Source organism: Prionailurus viverrinus, chromosome E1 (genome assembly GCF_022837055.1).
Source record: "Prionailurus viverrinus isolate Anna chromosome E1, UM_Priviv_1.0, whole genome shotgun sequence".
Lineage (NCBI taxonomy): Eukaryota > Metazoa > Chordata > Mammalia > Carnivora > Felidae > Prionailurus > Prionailurus viverrinus.
In genome coordinates this window covers 9,775,408-9,798,580 of record NC_062574.1, presented here as the reverse complement: position 1 = coordinate 9,798,580, position 23,173 = coordinate 9,775,408, and the positions used below count along the sequence as shown (strand labels likewise).

Genomic DNA, 23,173 nt, shown 5'->3' with positions numbered 1-23,173 from the left:
CCTTTTGTCTCATTGACCGAACCACCTCATTTATCCCCCCTAGACCATCACCTACAAGAGGATTTGCTTAGCCAATATACAGTTCATCCCGGCTCAGGACTAGCCTATATTCAACAGTACTTGATTAAATACAGTTGAGTCCTGTGAACAACAAAAGAGAACAGGCAGGACTGTTGATCTCTGAGGACCTGCCTCATAAATCTAAATTCCTGTGATTCTAAGTGCCTGGCTTTTAGGGAGGCTGCCTTGTTATCCTGCAGAGACTAATAGCTTCTCTGGTGAGGTAATGGACAGGAATAACGTTTTTGTAAGGAATGGCTGTACATTCCTGAATGAGGAAGGGAACAGAAAGGGTTTAGAAATAGATGGATTTCTTGGCTAAGGAAAATTCAGTGAGCAACTGAGCCCAGCAGGTCGTTTGTAGTAAAGGCCCCACAACTGAGCTGCCAGTTGCTGAGAGCTGCCCTTCTTGGGAGCAGAAAAGATTAGGGATCACGGTCACTTACCAGTCAAGGTCTCTGTTAACTTCCTCAACAAATGGTACTGGTTCTCCTGACTGTCCAGGCCATAGCATCAGGTATTCCTAAGTAGAATCTTCTTTTAAACCGATTTGACAACAAATCAGATAGGTATTCATAATGGCCATATAATTAAGAACCCACTATATATGTCAAACACCGTGCTAGGTCCTGGGATACCAATACAAAGGGACAAGGTCCTAGTCCTCAGGAGGTTGACATTCTAGTTGAGGGGAAAACATACATAACAGATAAACAAGCTGTATGCCAGGTGTGTGTCTGGGGCCAGAGAGTGGGAGTGGCCACGTCACCCTGAGAGGTGATCAGGACAGGAGGTGAGCCTTGAAATAGGAACAGGTGTTTCATCGGTGTTGCGAGCAGCATGGGCCAGGAGGGAGCTGCTGGCTAGGAATGGCAGGCACTAGGTAGGTGGGGCTGAGGCCTGGAGGGTTCTGTGGGTCATGCTGAGAAGTATAGGCTTTATACTGCAGGCACAGGAAATTGGACACTTCCCGTAGACAGGTCTTAAGGTAATGTGTATCGAATTAGCTCCCCATTTTCTTCCTAGAGGTTAAGGAAGGATTTTCTTTCATTTCCTCAATACATTACATTGAATACATATTATTGATCAATTATTAATAGCCAACTTTATAGCTTTGCTGTTAACCATATGTGGACTAGTTCATGGCAGAATGTCTACATTGTGTATTGTGATTTCTCGCAATTTTAAGTAAGATTTTAAAGGTTTAAAATTACTAAGAGTGATTTCATATTTGCTAAGTTATTTCCCAGTTTTTATCCACTTTGCTGCTAACAGAGAGAGGGGCATCACCAGAAGTGTTGTTCTCTAGCAGTTTCCAGAGGTATTCAGGGAGGATTCTTCCCATCGTCTGGGACAGATCTCTTGTGTATTTGTGGGGGACCAGAAGGATTCTTGCCCAGAGCCACCAAGGAGTGGTGACTCCTGGGGGCTCCAATTCTCACTTCTTCAACTTTAGTTCAGATGGCACCTTACTGATGAAGCTGCCTTGGAACATCCTCTCGAAAACCACAGTCCCTGCCAGTCTTGGTCTTCCTTACTCTGCTTTTTCTCTTTTCACACCACACCTCTCCTTCTAACATATCATACAACTTACTGATATGTTTGTTGTTCATTATAAGTCGTCTCCCCCCCCCCCCACACTAGAATGTAAGCTTTTGAAAAGCATGGATCTTATGTGTTCTGTTTACTGATGTAGCTCACCACTTCGAGCAGCGCCTTATAGAAGACCTGTGCTCATAAGTCGGTATGTGGGTAATTAGAAAGCACCCTCTGAGACTTCTCCCACTTCCCACTGACCGTTGTGGTCAACAGAGATGAGCTAGTAAGTCGAGAATAAAAATCTTATTGAGCTTGTTAGAGCAAAACTGTTCATACTGATTTTGCGGGTTTCATGTTGAGGGTAAAAGGCTGTGGTGCCCTTTGAGGGTGAACCTGAAAGGTTGTCATGGGGAAAGGCCATGGAACAAAAGCACAGGTGGGGTCTTGGACTCTGGTTACAGAGTACTGCAAACTGACGATAACAGATGATGTTCTTTTGGACAGGTATAAGAGTTTGGTCACTGGGCCCCGAGCGAGAGGAGTCATTGCTGGCCTCTGGGTCCTTGCCTTTGGCATCGGACTGACTCCATTCCTGGGGTGGAACAGTAAAGACAGTGCCATCAACAACTGCACGGAACCCTGGGATGGAGCCACAAATGAAAGCTGTTGCCTTGTGAAGTGTCTTTTTGAGAATGTGGTCCCCATGAGCTACATGGTCTATTTCAACTTCTTTGGGTGTGTCCTGCCCCCACTGCTCATTATGCTGGTGATCTACATCAACATCTTCATGGTGGCCTGCAAGCAGCTTCAGCGCACTGAGCTGATGGACCACTCAAGGACCATCATCCAGCGGGAGATCCATGCAGCCAAGTCCCTGGCCATGATCGTTGGGATTTTTGCTCTGTGCTGGTTGCCAGTACATGCCATCAACTGTGTCACTCTTTTCCAGCCAGCTCGGGCTAAGGATAAGCCCAAGTGGGCAATGAACATGGCCATTCTCTTGTCACATGCCAACTCAGTTGTCAATCCCATCGTCTATGCCTATCGGAACCGAGACTTCCGCTATACTTTTCACAAAATCATCTCCAGGTATGTTCTTTGCCAGACAGATGTCCTCAAGAGTGGGAATGGGCAGCCAGCGGTGCAGCCTGCTCTCGATGTGGGCCTATGACCTAGGTCCTGGCCTCTTTAAGAAGGCATAAATTCACAATAAAGGGACAGACAGGACGTGACCAGCTGATTCCCATTGTTAAAGACAGCTACACCTTGTAAGCATATGGGCTGCCTCTTTTAAGTACTCCCCTGGAGTCACCACATACCTAGCTAATATGTACATGTTATTAGTAGGCTCCAAAGGCTCACAAATGTATTTATGGTTCTTTCTGGATGCTCCCACTGTGTGGATGATGCTGATGGCTTGAATGGATTATAAAAGACTTTTTTTTTTTTTTTTTTTTTAAGAGTCTGCCTCTTTTTTGGTAGAAAATGAAACTATTTTACTGTGAAACACTGTGAACTATTGTAATACAAATATTTTTTAATTTAGAAGCAATGGAAAAACAAAAGTTGGACATACTAAAAATACATACTTATTCCTAGGAAGGTGACCAGGAAAATTAAAAGTTTAATTCTTCAGTCAAGAAACTGCTGTATTTATTTGGGGAAATGACACTCTAATAAGTTCTGAAGTAGAATATCAGATAACAATTTTCCTAACATTCTTCTCCGCATACTGCAAAGCCATACCCTAGAGGAAGAAACTGGAGAAATGGGATCGATCCCTCCTCTTCCAGACTGCGTCTTCCCCTTCTAGAGTTAGGCAGTGATTTTTAGTTGTCTACCAAGCTGACGTTTGGCCAAGTTGCTGGAGCCCAAGTGTGAAAATTTTAATAAGTAAAATCCTAGAACTGTGTATGTGTATGACATGAAATAAAAATAAAACTTAAAAAACAAGCTCAGGGTGCTGAATCTACCTTCTATTCTTTGTTCTGAAGACTGCCTAAAGGGAGAAGTTTATACCCAGCCCAAGCTTCCCAAGTAGGAAAGTCCTGACAGCTTTTGTGTGCTGCGCCTCCACGGAACCCAAGGCTCTGGCCACCAGAGAATGGTGCACCGCCTGTGAGCCGGTCACATGGCTCTCCAGCACCTGCACCTCGTGTTTCCTGGGCCGTAAAATCTCTCCCCTCTGTGTGTTCACTGCTGTAATATCTGCACAAGGAAGCTGCAGGTGTGCAAGCCCCGCAGACAGCATGCCTGGCCTTCCAGGCTCCCGTTCTGGCCATGAATGGCTTTCTTTAGGAAGTTCTTCTGGGCTGAGGTGGCCTCATCTTCACTGCCATCTGTCCTTACCCCTCACTCTCTCGGGGTCCAGACGAGTCCCATCTCCCTCCCTTCTAAAACTCTCCTCTTGGAGTCTCTTTTCCGTTTTCTTGTTCAGACTGGAAATCCTTGGTGGTTTCTCTACTTCCTTCAGGGCATGACTTTGTCTCTTCCTTCACTTGGCTTCTTATAAAGCTCAGAAACGCACGCAGAGCAAAACCAGCCCTTTCCTTGCTTCAGATACACCTTTCTAACAATACAGCTTATGTAAGCTTTTTTGGCAACACCACCGGGAGCTAAAGCTCAGTGAAACTAAAACCCCGGAGTCTTTTTATAGTTGCTGCTGCTTAGCCATAGCTCTGCTCTGCTCTTTTGTTGCTGCAGAGTGATTCCCTGGACCCAAAGAAAAGAAGTAACACTTAACTCATCTAAACTTTTTCTTACCAGTTTCATCTACCATTCCAACCTCTTAAAAATTACTAAGTACTTCAGTAACTTAATCTAATTGCAGACAGGGTGTGATAGAGATTAGGGTTTGTTTGAGTCTAAAATGCTTGATTCCACCTCAGAAATTTATCCAAGGGCCTCACAGGCGGGTTCTGATTTTCCACAAGAACTGTACAGAACTTCAAACCATACACACATCCTGGGTTGCAACTCACAGTCTCTTGTCCAGGAGGGAAGAGGGACAGTAACAAGAAGTCTCCAGAAGATTATTTCACCTCTCTTCCACATGAACCACGTGTTTCCTGGTGGGACTTCTATTTTGAAAGATAATGATGCTTAATCTATACCTTTTATGCTTTTTGTTTCTTCTCTGCGAATAATACGTCTGTCAGTTGCTTGTCAGAGACCTTCAGCTGTCGGCAGGTCCCTGTCACCTGGCTAAGATAAACTGCCAAGAGATGCTTGCACTGGAATACAAAACACAACTCCGTTAATTGGCAGGGCCGAGATAACCAAGACCTGTCACTACATTTAGTAGGAAAGGAGTGGGCACACAGATTAAAGACTTGCTGCCTAAAAACTGCAGATAAAGGTGACACAAATGTATTCTTTTCTGGAAATCAGAGGGGATAAAGGAAGTTTTACTTTGCCTGTTGTTTTGGGGAAGTTTAGGCCCAGCTGGCACAGGGTGTATCACCCACAGTGAGAAGCAAGACAGGCCCCTCATTGCAGTCTTTGGCTCTGCCTCTTTCTTCCGGCCTTCAGAAAGCTATTCGCAGCGATGGCGAACGTGCCTTGACCTACTGTGTTGCTCAGTGCTTCCCACAGACGGTCTCACTTAAATCTGTCAGCTACCCCATGAGGACAGGTCTTATCCCCATTCTACCCATGTGCCCAGAGTCTACGCTCCCTTAACCACTGTGCTGTACTACGGGGGAGGGTGGTGAGCAGAACCCTCACAGACAGCAGCCTGTGGGGAAGTGCTGCGCCTTATGTCACAGAACACACAGCTTAGATGTTGCAGGGGCCCTAATTTAATCCTGTCATTTTACAGGTGAAACAAACGTAGGGCACATCAGCTGCAAATGCGGCCTCTCAACAATCAGATGCCCAACTTCCCACCGCCATTCCCAAGATGTTTACAAAGTTAACAGTGTGAAAGAAAGGGGAAGAATGGAGTGGATACTATAATTTTCCTTGGGAAGACTGACAAAATAGCTACCTGCTCTTAGGTGGGTAATGCTGTTCTCCTTTGGAACAGGGAGTTGTGTGAGTATGTCTTGCTCCTGCTTGGTGCTCTGGGCTCCTGTGAAATCGGCAGAAATATCAATGTGCTCTCCTGCCCCGTGGTGAAAATCAAGTATGGCTAAGTGCCAGGCTGTCTTATGGGTGTAGTGGGAAGAAATACCTCGTAGCTGAGTTGGGGATATGCAAAGTCGCCAGCAGTCACTTTAGTTCATATTTTTGTTGGGCCGTCTAATTCCCCAGTGCCAACTTTCAAGATTACCTTGTTGCCCTCCCCAAAGTTTCACCTGTGACCTTTTAAATAAACAATTGGGAAATGAATGTAGATCTAAAAAATGACAGTGCATTTTGGGAGGGTAAACCCAAAAGACAGGACTGAAATCCAGGACAGTAAACCGTTTGCTTCAACAGGTAGTAAAAATTCTCACTTTGTACAACTCAAACCATGCTAAGGGGGCCAAGAATTTCCCTCCTAGTTCGACTGCAGTGGGAAGAGGCTTCCCCATCCTCACCAGCAGGCTGTCACTCTTCCGCAGCACGGAGAAGGCAAACGCAGGACATGAACAGTAATGACAAGAAGCCAAACATGTGTACGTTTTACCAGAACTTCCAAGTACCTATAAAGGAAAGGACAGATGGGATCAGACTTCAAAAGGTGCGCTGGAAAAGCGCTTCCCTCCCCTGAATTTATCCGCCTGATGACTCAGAGCAGCTCTGCAAACCGTACTGGGAAGGGCTGCGGTAACGTCTTACACAAAAGTGAAAACTCAACTTCCCCATGTACAGGTTCTGTCCTTGAGGACTTCAGACCACGAAACAGGAGTTTCAGGCTAGTTAAACCATCCACATGAGCCATTTTGTTCCTCCGTCTAGTGATTTACAGGGTCCACTCCATGGGCTGCCTAGAAAAGAGGTGGACGGGAAAGGTCCCCTCAGATACACATTATTGTGGTGTTTCTCAGCCTTTGGTATTGCACAACATGTGTGTACATTTCTGAAGCTTCCGCCGCACACCTAAACAAAGTGTGGAACAGGTAAAGAGCAAGCAGTGAGGCAGAAATTCAGGTCTTCCAGAGAAAGTAGGAAAGGCCTCTTGAAAACCGTTTGAGAGCAAGGAGAATAAATAAAGCAAAGAAGCCTGCAAAAGGGATGACTCAGCTGCTCAGGGTGGAGGTCTCAGAACGAGGCACGCCTGGATCTGCCGATTCACCTAGCAGGATGGCAAGAGGACGCAGATAGGAGGAGGGGTTGGTAAGAGGCCTAGTCCAAGAACAAATCGCCTTGTTGGCAGGCAAGGGACAAAAAGGAGACGTACAGTGAAATTATGATGTGTCTGTGGTGGACAAACTTGTCGGAGAAATCACTTGTTTAAGCCTCTCTACCACCAGGGAGCCCAAACCAAAAATGTTAAGGGCTTCACTCCTGGAGTTAATTTCCAAACTGGAAGTGTAAAATCAGTATCTGAGGAAGCAGAAACATCCTGAAGGTTATTTTACCGTGAGATGCCACTTGGGAATTTGCCACAGGGCTTTCAAATTAGTTTTAGGCTCCAAGATGGCAATCTGAATGAAAAGGCCAGGATGAAAAAAAAAAAAAGAAAAAAAAAGTCAGCACTCCTAAGATTCTTCCTTCTTTCTCCCCAACAAAGAATAAAGCAACAGGTAAGGCTTCAACAGAATAGCAGTGTTCCAAGTGTCATGCTCGTTTGTCAAACTGACAGCAGCTAGAAAGCAGACTGTTTTCCACTTAATCCTGGGGAAAAACCCAATATCCAGCAGTGACATGAACAATTCTTAGGTCTCCAACTATTACCGATGAATAAAACTTTAGATTTCTTCCTTTATCTATCTCCTATGTTTCTTCTCCCTGGATTTAAATTTAAGCAGGCACAAATTCTACACTCACTTGAACGGTTCCTCAGCTCCCTTCTTTTTGTGGGTCCCCAATCCATGAGAATACCCTGGATGATGCTGAATAAATGCCAGGTGACTTAGGGATGGGAAGAAATTCTACAGAGGTTCCCTTGCCTGATGCTTTCAAAGGCTGGCTGAGACTAAAAGTAAAATGTTCAAGCGTCCAAGGCAGTAAACACTGTTGTGATAGCACATTTTGAATTTGCTTCTTCCTTATCTAGCATCAGATGACTAATAAACCCAATAATAAGGTAAAAATCTGAGTCAGAAATGATTAGAACTGGAAATTGACCTCAGGGATCATCTAATTCAATTGCTTTATCCTCCGATGGAAAAATGACCTCCTCTTACAGGAAGTGCCCCACTTCTCCCACTCATAGTCTGGAATGTTCATCCCCAGAAGGAGACAGATTTTAGAAAAAAGTAACATGTGGGAAATAGGATACTGAGACCCAAGAGCAGACTCGTATGAACTTCACTTGGAGGACGTCTGCTGTGGTTCCAGTTGGGTTCTAAGAAGTATGACCCACCTAGATGGGCATCCATTCACAAGTATAGTTTTATTTTATGATTGCTCCAAGCCTTTTAGGAGCCATCATAGTGCTAAATGTATTATTTATTGTTTCCTGTGTTCGGTGCCTCTCTCTGAAAGAAGATTATACATTCCTGCCCTATTAAATACCCCTGGCTATGTGACCTGCTTCAGCCAATAAAATGTGAGTAGCCAAGCAGAAACATTAAAGATTGGCACACACCACATCCTCTTTTCTCTCTGCTGTGAGATCCACAATATTCCAGAGAAGGACTGCCACACCAGCTGGGATCCCTGCGTGACGATGTTTTGGAGCAGAGCTGCAATGAACTCTCAGTGGATATGAGGCATGAACGAGACACAAAACTTTGTTTTCGTGAGCCTCTGAAATTTGTTAACCGCAGCATAACTTAGCCTCTCCTGACCGATGCCTCCCCCTCCCTACCTGAACCAAAAAAGTTTACAGAAAAGCGACTCAGGTGACAACAACATAGTGGTGACTTTGCAGTAATTACCACTGTACCTGGAGGAGAACAGTGCGAGTATCAGGTTGACCTATGGAAAGAGACTAGCAGGATATCAAGATAGTGTCTGACTCAACTTTTATCATGTCAGAGAACCTCTGACTAAAGCCAAATTCTGACTATGTTAGTATACAAGGAAACCAATAAGGTTAAATTGAGGGTGGACGTTAAGATTTCTACAGCTTCATTTAATTCAAAGTCCAAGCTGAAAGCCACAGTACTAGGAAGTTAGCATTTTTATGATGAATAAAGCAATGTGATATGGTACAGGTTGGGAATGAGGGAAGTTAAGTAAGCCGTGGCAACCTTGGAAGAAACAACAAGGCAACGATAATGAAAATATCTCAAACAAAATCTTTCAGACTTTAAGTAATGACCAGATCACAGAACTAGAAGACTAGAGGTGCAGGTCAGGTGTAATGCTAACACTGGAACGGAGACAAAAAGTCAAACTAAACGATGTGGGAAAAACTCACAGGCCCTTCTTGTTCCGGGTACTTTAGCTACATAGAAACCCCCAATAAACACACTAGGCAGAGAAATGGAAAAACCTCGTCAGGCACAATATCATTTAATAGCTGTGATCTGTTAAGCCTTCTGTCCTCTAGGTCTGTGACCTAGTCATTACTTAAAATCTGAAAGATTTTGTTTGAGGTATTTTGTCTGCTAAGTTCGCCCCGACAAAATTCTAACAGGCAGCCTCTTTTAAGTAAATACGACCCGAAATTTCTAACTGCGGCACTCAACATTAGTCACATCATTTTCCTTAATGAAGAAATGAATGAAGATTTTGCCAGACTGGTTAAGTTAAGCTACCACGTGAAACGGCGGGTTAATTCACTAACCAAAGGCACCAAGCAGGCTTTGCTCATTCTCTCACTAAGAATTAACGGACGTGGTCTCAGCTCTGAGAAGTTCATCATAAATAAACCAGAATCCAAACACTGAAAAACTCCCGTCTCTTCCTGGTCTTCAGCAAGACCTAGATTACATACTAGAGCTGATGGCTTTTTTACTCCTCCCAAGCCAAACACAAAATGCCAATGTTCTTCATTCACAACCTTCCCTTCCCTCAATCTCACTGCACTTACATGGTATCATATAGCTAAATTGGGGGGGCGGAGGAGTGGGAATGGAATGTGGCCCCATTTATATATAAAAAGAGACACTGTAGGGCAGCAGTTACAAGTCCCAGCTGCCAGATGTGACTGTTAATTCACTCTTCTGCATCTCAGTTTCCTGAAAGATAAATACCTTGTTGGGCTTTTGGTGGGAAATAGCAACAAGACATGGAAATCTGAGTCTTTCAGAGTCTGTTCAGAGGCTATTACTTTACAAATCTACCTATCTTAAATTGTAGAGGGCAGAACTAAGGTCCAAGTAGACTGCCTACATCTGGTATACTTAATGAATACTACCTGACAATAGTTTTGAAAGATCACTTCTGACAGATCAATCTGGGCATATAGAAAGACCTCAAAATATTTTGGCATTTGCTTGTAGGCGACAGATAATGAACAAGATGGAAATATCAACCCAGTTTTTTGAGGAAAAGTGCCTGTTATCAAACCTGGGAAAGAAAAGTCGACTATGCTCCGTTAGACTTGAGAAAACAGCCTCTCCACATCATTGCTGGTTCTGTATGTTGCTCCTGGGCAGGGTTAATAAGTCATATTTATCTTATCTTAATTACTAATACTTAATTTTACTAAGATGGGTCAAATGTTCTTCTATAATTCAGGAAATATTTGAGGCTGGTCATCATTTTCCATTGAGATTCATGAAAACATTTTGTCCTAAGGGATTTCTTGCTGAGATAATCCCCACCTCTGGATTTCTACCTGGTAAACACGCCTCCCACTGGGCGATGAGATTAAGGTGATGGACTGTCGATCAACAAGGTCCAAGGCCTGAATGGCTGATGGGCCAAAGATGAACTTCAGCCTGAGAAACAGAGAGGCTACAGGTTAGACTGCCTGTCACCTCAGCAACTTCGCCCAAAGGATCACGACTGGCAGTTGCAAACAATTCATTTCATTTTAATTTGAAAAAAAAAAAAAAGGCAATATAGGAGAAACCCATGTAATTAACCCCCCAGAATGTTACCATGTTTGCAGATAAAACCCTGTTTATACTTCATAGTGCTTCCTGTTCTTATTCCCAACTTCCTATCATCCCTGAGGCAACTGCATGCATTGGTTGGTTTCCTTCCTGTTAACGTTTTTATATTTTATTATACTTAGTACATTGAATACGTATACTTCGCACACACACACATATACATACGTATACGTATATATACATGTGGTATTGTAAGTTTTTTCATTACTGTTTTTTTTTTAATTTTATTTAAATCCAGGGGTGCCTGGGTGGCTCAGTTGGTTGAGCGTTCGATTTCAGCTCAGGTCATGATCTCGCAGTCTGTGGGTTCAAGCCCCACATCGGGCTTTGAGCTGACAGCTTGGAGCCTGGAGCCTGCTTCACATTCTGTGTCTCCCTCTCTTTCTGTTCCTCCCCTGCTTGCATTCTGTCTCTCTCTCTCAAAAATAAAGATTAAAACAAAAAAAGTGGTTTTTTTATTTTTATTTAAATCCAGGTTAACATATAGTGTAATAATGTTTTCAGGATGTCTTATAAGTTTTAAAACATAAAAGATATATTGTAGGCATTTTTGGCAACCTGTTTTTTTTTTTCACTCAATGTGCTTTTAAAAATGATACATATTATATATATGTATATTCATATATCTATGTATCTATTCATATATCTATATCTGTTAAGATTTTACTTTATTTTACTTAAAGTTTATTTATTTTGAAAGAAAGAGCATGAGCAGGGTAGGGGCAGAGAGAGAGGGAGAGAGAGAGAGAGAGAATCCCAAGCAGGCTCCATGCTGTCAGAGCAGAGCCCGATGCGGGGCTCAAGCTCATGAACTGTGAGATCATAACCTGAGCTGAAATCAAGAGTCAAGACGCTTAACCAGCTGAGCCATCTAGGCACCCCAAGGTTTTATTTTTAAGTGATCTCTATACCCAATGTGGGGCTTGAACTCACAACCCCAAGATCAAGAGTTGCACGCTCTACCACCTGAGCCAGCCAGGCACCTCAATATATATTTTTTAATTTAACTTTTGAATAATATACCATTGTATGTACATGCATCTTGTTTTTAAGTACCCTATTGACAGGCATTCTGATCATTTCTATTTCACATTATAAATAATACTCAATTATCCCCATATATGTCCCTTAGTTCTTCCTGGTTATATAAGTAGAATTGCTGAGCCTTAGGATGTGTGCATTTTTCAACTTTAATAGGTGTTGCCAATAGTTTTCCACAGTGGAAACAGTGCAGTCCCACTAGCATTGTTTAAGAGTTCTATTTTCCCACATCCTAACCAATTACAGTATTGTCAGAGTTTTTCTTTCTTTTTTTAAAAAATTTTTATTTATCTTTGTGACAGAGACAGGGTGTGAGTGGGGGAGGGGCAGAGAGAGAGGGAGACAGAATCTGTGAACCCGCAAACCGTGAGATCATGACCTGAACTGAAATCGGACGCTTAACCAACTGAGCCCCCCAGGTGCCCCCCTTGTCAGTTCTTCATAACCCCTTTGGTGGGTGTTAATTTGTTCTTTTTTGCATTAGTAGTAAAGGCTAACCATCTGTTAAATGATCTATCAGAAAAAAATTTGGTATGTGAAGAAATTCTTGTGTTAAGTGAGAAAGGCTGGGCACAAAATTGGTTATTTAGAAACTCTCAATCATGCTAAAAATTTTTTTCTTAATAAAATTCACAATTATCTCAAAATAAAACATTTAATTTAAATAAAAAGGCAATAAACCCAACTGTAACAGTGATTATCACTGGGTGGTATGATTGTTGACATTTTTCATGTTTTCTTTATTTTCCAATAACATTTTTTTACGGGTAGGAGTTACTTTTATAGACTGGAAAATAAAGTGGCCTGGTTGAACTAAAATGGGAAAGTTAATGTTTTAAAGAACTCATAAGATCTGACACAAGACATAAAGACAGAGCTACTAAGTATTCAAAATTAACATGTTCAACTTCTTCATTTTCCAACAAACCAGTCTCTTTACACAACAAACCATTTGAATGGGAAGAGTTTTAAATTTTTTACATTAAACATATGAAGATTATCTATGGACAAAGAAAAATAAATAAAATTTGATCATAACTTTATTAATCACAGTTAACTTTAAAAATAAACAAGAATTTTTAAACCTGCTTTTGTAACTTTATTGTGAATACCTCTTCAATGCAGTATTTTTTATATCACTCTTAATAGTTACAAAGAATTCCATTATAAAGATGAATTACTTTACTTTTCCCCAAACTCCATTTTTGGATAATTAGGGTTTATTAAATCTAATGTGAATAACTAGATTGTTTCCAGGTGGTTTTTTGTTTTTGCTTTTGCTACTATAAGCAATACTGGATGAATATGCTCACTGTAAAATCTTTATGAACATTCATGATTACCTCCTTGGGATACATTCTTTTCAGTGGAATTTGTAAGCCAAAGAATATGTATGTTTTAAAGCTCTTATAACCTGTTGCCAGATTACTTTCCAATTTACACTCCTACCAGCAGGGTATCAATTACCCTTTTCTCCATGCTTTTGCCAACATCTAGGACATTCTTACCAACATCTTTTCTGTGGTAGCCAGTTTTATAGATGGAAAGTTGTGTCATTATTTTAATTTGCATATTTATGATCACTAGTAATATTAACCCTTTTCCCCAAAATTTTTGGCTAATTTACATTTTTATTATTTCCCTATTTTGTTTTAAAAGTAATTTTTTTCTAATACATAATCTCTGTAAAAAATTTAATAGAGAAAAGGTTAAAACCTTTTCTAAACCTAAATTCTATCTCTTTTCTTTCCTCTAAGAAAGCCACTGGTACAGGCTGGTATATATCTTTCTAGACCTTTAAAATATAAGCATAGTGGGGTGCCTGGGTGGCTCGGTTGGTTAAGAGTCCGACTCTTGATTTCAGCTCAGATCATGATCTCATGGTTGTGAGACTGAACCCTGCATCAGGCTCTGCATTAGGCATGGAGCCTGCTTTAGATTCTCTCTCTCTCCCTCTCCCTGTGCACCCCCCCCACTCTCTCTCATTCTCTCTAAATAAATAAATGTGTACATATGCGTATACAATTAAATGTCACTTATTCCTAGGTAGCTTTCACCTTTTTGTTGTTATTGAAAATAGTTATATTTTTGAACTTTGTACGTGAAGGAAAACAATTTTTAATTTCTGTAATACAAAAACTTTATTCTCTTGGTTTTTAAAAAGTTGTATCATCTACAAATAAGGATAGCTGTCTTTTCTTACAAATAGGTATGCCTCTAATTTCTTTTTCAGGTGTTAGGCTAACAGCTACAACTTCTAGAACAATGTTAAACAAAAATGACAAATAAGACAACACAAGAATGCCCTGTACTGTCAAATGTGGTATTGGCTATTGGACAGATTTTTAACAATCCTGTCAAGAAAACATTGTTCTCAGTTTAGCAAGGGTATTTTTAAAAATCAATAGTTGATGTTGAAAGGATCTGACTTTTAAAACACATTAATGGGGGTGCCTGGGTGGCTTAGTCGGTTGAGTATCCGACTCTTGATTTGGCTCGGTCATGACCTCAATTTGTGAGATCAAGCCCTGCGTCGGACTCTGGGCTGACAGTGCAGAGCCTGCTAGGGATTCTCTCTCTCCCTCTCTCTGCTCCTCCCCTGCTCATGCACACATTCTTTCTGTCAAATTAAATAAACTTAAAAAAAAAATGGTTAAAAAAAAAATTACAACAGGATATATACTTACAATGATAAATGCTCATCAGGAACTGTAAAACAAGAATGGAAAGAGAGTTAATCATGTTAAACCAGTGACCCCACAGGCACAAAAACCTTTAAAAGACTGTAACCAAAAAGGTTTTTGTGTAAGATGGTGATTAAGTCTATGCATCTAATTTTACTTCTTCCAAACACCTCAATAAACAGTAACACAAGGATTTTTTTTTTTTTTTTTAAACATAAACTCCCAGGGATGAAAGGACAGGGAGAGACAACTGCTAAGATACACTGGAAAATAATTCACAAGACCTGAGGAAACTGAATCCTAAGCTAGCAATGGAGAAAACCAAACAATAACGTACCCTCTTCCCCCCTAAAATCCTCAGAAATTAGTAGCACTGGGTAGTTTTACAGGTAGGGATGAAGCAGGGGGCTAAAGTAATAAAGACTCTTTTAAAGTAAATTTTAGGGGCTCCTAGGTGGCTCAGTCAAGTGTCCGACTCTTTGATTTCAGCTCAGGTTATGATTTCACAGTTCTGGAGTTCGAGCTCTGTGCTGACAGCTCAGCGCCTGGAGCCTGCTTCGGATTCTATGTCTCCTCTCTGCCCCTCCCCCACGTGTGCTCTGTCTCTCTCTGTGTCTCTCAAAAATAAATAAACATTAAAAGAAAAAAAAAACTTTTCAGACATGTAAAGGTTCAAAAAGTACACCTCATGTGTTCTTCTTCAGGAAGCTACTAGTGTATGTGCTCTATGAAATAAGATAGTAAACCCAGAAAAGGAAAATTGTAGATACACTACACATACAGCTCAACATAGGTAAGAGAATTCCTAGGATAAAAATGGTGAAGGAAGATCTCAGGAGATATCCAGGAGAGCAGTCAGCCCATGTTCGATCAACTCTAAGCTCTAGGAGAGATTTCTATAGGAAAATGAAATTGATAGAACATCTCACTTATCTGAACATCTTGAGCAGGCATTTAGAACACTGGTAAAGAGTTTGAGGTTGAACTGGGGATAAATACACAGAAAATTAAAGAAACAAACACAACCACAACAGCTGTAATTCCAAGGAAAACAAAAAGTTACACAGGAAAGGACAAATAATTGCTTCCTACTGGCCCAAATGCGATACATATCACATCATCATACAAGTGTAAACTCAAATCTTGATCCAAAAAAATTATCATTGAAGGATACAGATCAGGAAGAGTGTATTCCTATCTGGGACAAATACTTTGAAATAGCAGAAAAAGGTTCTGCTGGAAATAAACATGAATCAATGGCAGTGGGTCCTCAGTCTCAGCCATGAGCATTAGGGGCACCTATTGGGCCTTCTCCAAGAGTGTCACTGTGTATAGATTAACCCATTTAGACAGACCTGCTTTTTGCAACCACTGTTTGAGCTAACAAATTGGTTTCTCTCCCCATTCTTTTGGGGATTTGAACGTTTGAATACCTGGCTGGCCTAACCTTTTAAGGGAATATACTATACTTGTGTTAGCACAGCTTACTTTTCTCAACCCTTTAAAAGCAGGAACTCAAGACAAACCCTTTCGGAGTGCAATCCTTTTTTTTTTTTTTTTTTTTTTTTAAAGTTTATTTATTTTGAGGCGGGAGGGGCGGAGAGGAGAGAGACAATCCCAAGCAGGCTCCACACTGTCAACTCGGAGCCTGACTCTGGGCTTGATCTCGCAAAACCAAGAAATCAACCCTAGCCAAAATCAAGAATCCCATGCTTCACCAAATGAGCCACACAGGCGCCCCAAAAGTGCAGTCCTTTTAAAACAAAAGCCACCCAAGTGAATAAGCAGTGGCAGTTTTGAGTCCTGAACTACTATTAAGTGACTCTTTTTACACTGGTTAATTCTAATTTGTCAATGCATTTTCATTAGAATTATCGTCTTACTACTACTATGCTGAGAACACATCTTGAGATCACCTCGGTGATTTGGTAAGCATAGTCACAGAGCATCCTCTGCTGGTCAGAGAAATAAAAGGTGCTTTCACAAGATCCCAGTTAATTCCAGTTATTGCGTATGCATTTGGGTTTTGTGGCTCTAAAATATTTGGTGCACGCAGGGTACAAGAGGATTAACTTTAAAATTAATTTAAGATTTTAGGGGCGGGGATACTACAGGCAAGTTGAGTAATTCAGAACCCCACCTTTCCGAACGTCCCTGCAGACTCCCGTGCCTTCCGCTGTCCCAGCCCGATGCCCCTTCTGAAGGGTTTCGGGACAGCGCTCAGCACTTCTGTTCCTACAGCCCCCCTGGCCTGCAGGGAACCACTGCGCTGCTCCCTGAACAAATTTAGATCTTCTTTTCCTTCCATTCTTTTCTATTTATCTTTTACGAACTGGGGCTTGGTAATAGAACCAGACGGAATAAAGAACCCAGAGACCGGGGCACGGAGCGCGGGGGCGGGGCCCCAACCCGGCGCCCCGCAGGCCCAGGGAACTCCGCCTCTCGCCTCCCCGCCCCGTCGTGCCAGGTCCACCGCCCGCAACGCAGCTACGCACGCCCTCCGGCCCGTACTTCGCGCGTTCTCCTGCACCGCCGCGGCCATCTCACTCAGGAGCTCCTCCACGACAGCGGGCAACGTGAGTCCAGCCAAGGCGGCGGCCATGGCGTCATAGACGATGGCTTCCTAGGAGAGCCCAGAAGGCGCGACGCTCCGTCAGGCAAGCGTCCGGGGAAGATTCCCGCCGCCGGCCGGGGGCGGGGCGAGGCGCAGTGACGTCGGCGTGCGTCACGCGCATGCGGGCGGCCACGACGACGCCTCCTCCTGCCTCACGGTCGGGCCAATCCGACGGGCGCTCGGCACTGGGGGCGGGACGGCCTGGGTCCGGCTTGGCCTGCAGTGCGCCGAGGACGCCGCGCGAGCATGTACCGGCTGCTGAGCCCGAGTCTGGGCCGAGGCCTCCTGCGGGCCGCGGGGCGGCGGTGCCGGGACTGCTCGGCGCGCCTGCTCCTGGGGCCGGCAGGAGGCCGAGCGCCTGAGGTGGGGGTGCCGGCATCCCGAGTCGCGCCGCGCGGCCGGGGCCCGGGCCTGCTGCCGCTGCTGGCAGGTGAGGGGCGCGGGCCGGGCGGGGCCGGCCGGGCGGGGACCGGGGCGCAGGCCGGGCCCGGTGACCTCAGAGCCCCTTCCTGCAGCGCTCGCCTGGTTCTCGAGGCCCGCTGCGGCAGAGGAGGAGGAGGAGGAGCGGCAGGGAGCGGGCGGGGCCGCCGCCGAGGGCGCGGTGGACGAGACCGAGGCCGAGATCATTCAGCTGCTGAAGCGAGCCAAGGTGAGGCGGCCTTTGTGAACGAGGCCTGTTGTTGGCTTTGTGGGTGCGCGGTGCGCGCTCCAGCTCCCGCAGGCCGGATGGAGGCTCCGAGGGTAGAATTGCCCGGAATTCGATGGGTCATGGCTGGGAGTGGGGGGCGGGGTTGGCATCCGTCCAGGCTTGTCAGACCGCTGCAGTCTCCGGTGCAGATGGAGATGGCACCAGAGGCATCGCGCTTTTATCCAAGCAAAATTAGCGGAAATGTTTTTGTAGTTGTTTTTTTTTTGTTTGTTTTTTGTTTGTTTTATCAGGGAGCCAGCCAGGCCGAAAGGACTGGCATAGAGAATTGTGCACGTATGTAGCGTCCTGAAAACGCACCTCCGTGTTCGGTGCGCACGGTTTGGTTCCGATCTTTCTCATGTCTTCCGTTTCTCCACATTCCTTCCTGTTTTCTCCTCAGGTTAGCTCCTCTCTACCATTGGGCTCCCTACCGCCTCGAGGCTCACGACGTCTGAATTTGTATTCGTGTACTGCAGTGTGCTACCGACATCCCGTCTCCACTTTGAAGGCTCACCTACCTCTCAGACTTAACGTGCCCGGAGCTAGACTCTTGATCTTAGTGGCCTCCCTTGCACAGCCCCTCACCGTCTTCTCTTTGCTCACACCTACCCCGTTTTTCAGCCTGGAAACCTCATTGTCATTGTTAAAACTCACAGTACCTTACCACCGCCCGTTGGTACACTTACAGCCCAGCTACAAATCCCGTTGCCCCCAAATCTAAAATATTTCTGAAATCTGCCCCTTTTCTCTATCTCCTCTGGTATCACGCTGGCGTCGTTGCCACAGTCTGCCGTCCAGTAGTTTTGCCCGCCCTGTTGCCCGCCCCTCCCTTGCAGTCTGCTCTCCATGCAGCAGTCAGAATACCTTGTTTAAAAAATGTAAATTGGGTCATATTACCTTTTTTGAGTGACTTCACACTGCGTTCATGATAAAATCCAAGGTCCTTACCATGGCCTGCAAGACCTTGCATGACCTATGCCACCCTGCCTTCCCACCAATTTGGCAATAATCCCCTGGCTCATCCTTTTCCCTTCACATGTTTCCTTTCGTTTCTTGAATGGTTCTTTTTTTTTTTTTATAAAATTTTTTTTTTTTTCAACGTTTATTTATTTTTGGGACAGAGAGAGAGAGAGAGAGAGCATGAACGGGGGAGGGGCAGAGAGAGAGGGAGACACAGAATCGGAAACAGGCTCCAGGCTCTGAGCCATCAGCCCAGAGCCTGACGCGGGGCTCTAACTAACGGACCGCGAGATCGTGACCTGGCTGAAGTCGGACACTTAACCGACTGCGCCACCCAGGCGCCCCCTTGAATGGTTCTTGAAGACCATTCTCTTCAGCCCCTAGTGCCTTTGTTCATCCCCTGCTCTGTGGGTCATTTTCCCCCATAACTTTTCCCCATGATTCCTGGTTGACTCTTTCCTTCCTGCCTCAGTTTAACTGTCGCTTCCTTGGAAGGCTTCTCTGGCTCTCATTTAGAGGAGACCGCTTACTGTTCCTTCCCTTTACTTCTCTTCGTAGTTTTTATCATTAGTTGTAATTAAGCTTATTGGTTCCACAAGTGGCTTCCAGCCTGTAGGAAGAGAAGAAAAAGATGTAGGGCAAGCAGCTTCCTTATAAAATATGATGACATTCCTTATAAAATTGCTCACATTCCTGCTGTCTGCATCTGTTGGCCAAATCTTTGTCGTGTGGCTGCACATAGCTGCAAGAGAAGCTGACCGCTCTGTCACCATCGTAGATATAAATCCTGGTGCGTAGCTGGAGTTCAATAAATATTTGGCGAATTGAATGACTAGCTTTCTCCTGTGTGTTGGGACGTATAGCCATATCCACTTCTGTCTGGTAGTGCGTACATCTGCCTTCTTTACCTTTCATTTTCTGTTATTTTCTTTGTTTTCTCTTTTCAGTTGAGCATCATGAAAGATGAGCCAGAAGAGGCTGAGCTAATTTTACATGACGCTCTTCGTCTTGCCTATCAGAGCGATAACAGGAAGGCCATCACTTACACTTATGATTTGGTAACTTTTCTAACCAGTCTGAGCCACTGATGACGAAGGGCGGATCCAAGAGAAGGGTTGCTAGCTCTCCTGATTTACACTCCTGCCCTTCAGGATGTTGTAAAGCTCTTTGGTTTTTGTTTTCACTAAGTTTTCTTTCGGTTTCAAATGTTATTACCCTTGGGGTGTCACTTATACAAAGTCTAAATCCTAGACCGAAGATTAAATACTAGTATTTGTTTCTTCAGTGATGAATGGATCTAGATTTAGTTTGTCATCAACAAAGATTGGGCAGCTATTTGCACTCACACTATTGCTATACTTTGATGTTAGCAGATTAGTGACAAACCTTTCTCTTTGAACTGTTTTTTAATTTAGAGTGTGAAAGCAAAAGGGAGTCATTAGCTGAAAGGTTTTGAAATAAGTAGAACACAGTGCTCTAAACTGAAAACAATTTGTAATTTGCTTTCAGATGGCCAACTTGGCATTTATACGGGGTCAACTTGAAAATGTAAGTAAGTAAATCACTTTGTAATATTTTGAATTTGTGAAGGACTAGCTTCAAGGGACCTCTGTTAGTAAGGGTGCAGGTGAAGCTGCTATAACAAATAGGCCCCAAAATGGAGTGACTCAAACAAGAAGGTGTATTTCTTTTTAAAGCATTGTTCCATAGGTAGCTACACTAAAGAAGGGTGGGTACCTCTTCTCCATGAAGTGATCCAGAAGCCTGGGTTCTTATTTGTTTATTTATTTTGAAAGAGAGCATGCACATAAGCGGGGTAGGGACAGAGAGAATCTGCCCTGTCAGCGCCGAGCCTGGCACGGCACTTGAACGCATCAACAGTGAGACCATGACCTGAGCCAAAATCAAGAATCAGGTGCTCAACCAACTGAGCCACCCAGTTGCCCCTGGGTTCCTTCTAAGATGTGTTCTCATCTGCATAGGTGAGCTGGCTCACCTCCAGCTGCCAGGAAGAAAGAAGAGGGAAGCGGCAGGCAGCTTCCTTATAAAATAGAATTTAGAAACTGTTTCTATTCCTTCTACCTGCATCTCTTGGCCAAAACTTCATCATATGACTGCACCTAGGCACAAAGGAGGCTGACCTGTTAAAACAGAGAAGATTCTATAACTAAAAAAGTGGGGGAGTGAATAATTAGGGGACAGGTTGCAGTCTCTGCCACAGGAGGTTTGGACGAAAGGTTAATTTCTGTAGTTTGTTTCTGTTCATCACAGAATAGTTTTTAAGGAGCCCAGAGGATGTGGGGTCTTGGTATTCTTGTCTGTTTTCCCATCACAAGGATATTTTTCTGTGTGTGTGTGTGTGTTGTGTTTTACAAGGGGTAACGCATCAGACTAGTACTTAGAATCCAGTGTCATATAGATAGTGGGGCCCAAGTAAAAGAAAAATCTTTTCCTTATGCTTTTAGGCGGAAAAACTTTTTAAAGCAACCATGAGTTACCTGCTTGGAGGGGGCATGCAACAGGTAAGAACATTGCCTGGGATTGGGCCCCAGCTGAAGCAGATTTCAAAATAGTTTTGCTTCCTGGAAACTCCACCCAGCCACCAACATGTGCTTTGGTGAAAAAAAAAGGTGGATTATTTTTTTTCCCCTTGGACCTGTATAGAAACTACCAGTCTTTCACTCATGCAAAAACATGGTTGCTGAGGAATTCAGTTGCCTAATTCCTCCAAAAGGATAAAAGCTATGGTTTTCAGGCCAAAGGCAGTCTAGACGTTGATCAGAAATAATCCATGAGGAAATTTAACTTGTGAATTTTCTTCATTTTTCTTTCTCCCAACAGGAAGACAATGCGATAATTGAAATCTCTCTAAAGTTGGCCAGTATCTATGCTGCTCAAAATAGGTAAGTATAGTCAGAATCTAGGTGTGGCAGCCACCAGGGAGTTGGGCTGTAGGCAGATAACTTTAACCCCAGGATGTTATATAATTTTCATTTACCTTCCAGTCATTTGGGTCTCAAAAACACTGGGTGTTACACTCAAAGCGTTCCCTCCCTCATCTTTGAAATCTTTAGTCTTTTCCAAGTTTTGCCCTGCTGTCTCCAGTAGCCTCTTGAGTGGGACATACAGCCCTCATGCCTCTGGCTGCACTGTGACAAAGCTAATCGAGCGTTCTGTTCCTGCCTGAACTGGGAAGGGAAGTTACCATTAGAACTTTAGTTTAGCTCTTTCTAGAAGAGGAGGGAGTAATGTAAAAGCTTTTGGGGATAATATACTTGGAAGAAACAATTTTTAGATGGAAGTATCAACAAACCAGGAAATTAGACATAGTTGAATGATAAGGGGGTTGGCACGGGAGTGTCTCAGTGGCTAGTCCAGGAGACAGTGTTTTTAAAGCATGTAAAGGTGATCAGGTAGCTGGGTTTTAAGAAGGGGAAAGATCTAGGAGTGGAGAAGTGACCTCTGGGTAAGTAGGATAGGAAATCAGTGCTCATTTAAAAGTACTGTGTGAGTTCTAAATCCTTATAAAGGAGAATCTTCATGCTTCACAGGAAAGGCTTTGGAAAATAATGTGGATGTGTGCCAGAGGTCTCAGGAACACTGATGAGTGAGGCCTGGTGCCTTTCATCCTGTCTAGGCGGAGTTCAAAGGAGAAATACCTAAGATGTAAGCAGAGAACTCCTCTAGAGAGTTAGATCTTTTAGAGTATATTTAAGGGAAGATCTAAGACTAGCTTTTCCTTGGGTTTTTAGCTGCTACAGTAGTTGGGTACCAGAAGTTTGGAATGACCTCACACCTAATGCTGTAATGAGTGCTTATTGAGGCCAGGGGCTCTGGCACAGGTCCCTGCTGCCCTGGTCACCAGCTCCTTCATTCTCAGCAGAACCTGCATTTGGTTGGACACTAGATAGGCTAGAGCTTCTGAGGGCCTTTGACTTCAAGTCTTTGGAGGAGCTTTGAGGTTGGCCTGTGCTGGGGGACATTGCACCTGGGATCTGTCTCTTTTGGAGGAGTAATAAACAGGCCTGGATGTCGATGGGGTATGAACTTCTAGGATAAAAGAAGCCCGAAGCCAATCCCAGTGGAGAGTAAGATGAACTCCTGCTCTCGTACAGGCACAAGTGTATGAGTAGCCCCTGGTAATTAGCCTGTGAGTTCCTCTATACCCTTCTCAAAAGTATTTTTTCATTTAGTTTGATTAAGAGAAGCATGAGGCAGAAGATACATAACTCGACTTGGGGCTTAGGAATGCTGATAATAGTAGGGGGATTGTTAATAGGTATTTTACTCTGACTAGAAACATCCAGTGGGCAGCCTCCCCCTGCTCCATGTCCTGGCTGGATAGGGTCCCTCCTGCCAAGGTTTGGGTCTGGAGAAACTTCTGTTCTGAGAACAGAATACAACGTGGGTCATCTGTTATCCCCTGGCAAAGCACTAGAGGAGAAGGGGCAATCTTTGTAGTGCTGCTTCGCCATAGCAGAAGGGC

The 23,173-nt window shown here is 43.7% G+C and overlaps 2 protein-coding genes across 3 annotated transcripts in view; both read left to right on the top strand.

Moving 5' to 3' along the window:
• ADORA2B (adenosine A2b receptor) overlaps window positions 1-5,550 on the top strand; it is a 28,114-nt gene extending 22,564 nt beyond the window's left edge. The window contains exons 2-3 of one of the 2 annotated variants that reach the window (XM_047833020.1): window positions 2,104-2,688; window positions 5,420-5,550. In XM_047833020.1, coding sequence (XP_047688976.1) covers window positions 2,104-2,688; window positions 5,420-5,423 — 589 coding nt within the window. In that variant the 3' untranslated portion in view covers window positions 5,424-5,550. Of the gene's footprint in view, window positions 1-2,103; window positions 3,568-5,419 lie in introns of those variants that run through there. The other variant, XM_047833019.1, reaches the window with a different exon arrangement.
• Window positions 5,465-23,173, top strand: part of TTC19 (tetratricopeptide repeat domain 19) — a 42,151-nt gene continuing 24,442 nt past the window's right edge. Inside the window, 10 exon segments of the mRNA XM_047833018.1 lie at window positions 5,465-5,597; window positions 10,083-10,219; window positions 16,893-17,077; window positions 17,080-17,152; window positions 17,155-17,469; window positions 17,555-17,688; window positions 19,635-19,745; window positions 20,197-20,235; window positions 21,153-21,209; window positions 21,529-21,590. Coding sequence (XP_047688974.1) covers window positions 10,093-10,219; window positions 16,893-17,077; window positions 17,080-17,152; window positions 17,155-17,469; window positions 17,555-17,688; window positions 19,635-19,745; window positions 20,197-20,235; window positions 21,153-21,209; window positions 21,529-21,590 — 1,103 coding nt within the window. The 5' untranslated portion in view covers window positions 5,465-5,597; window positions 10,083-10,092.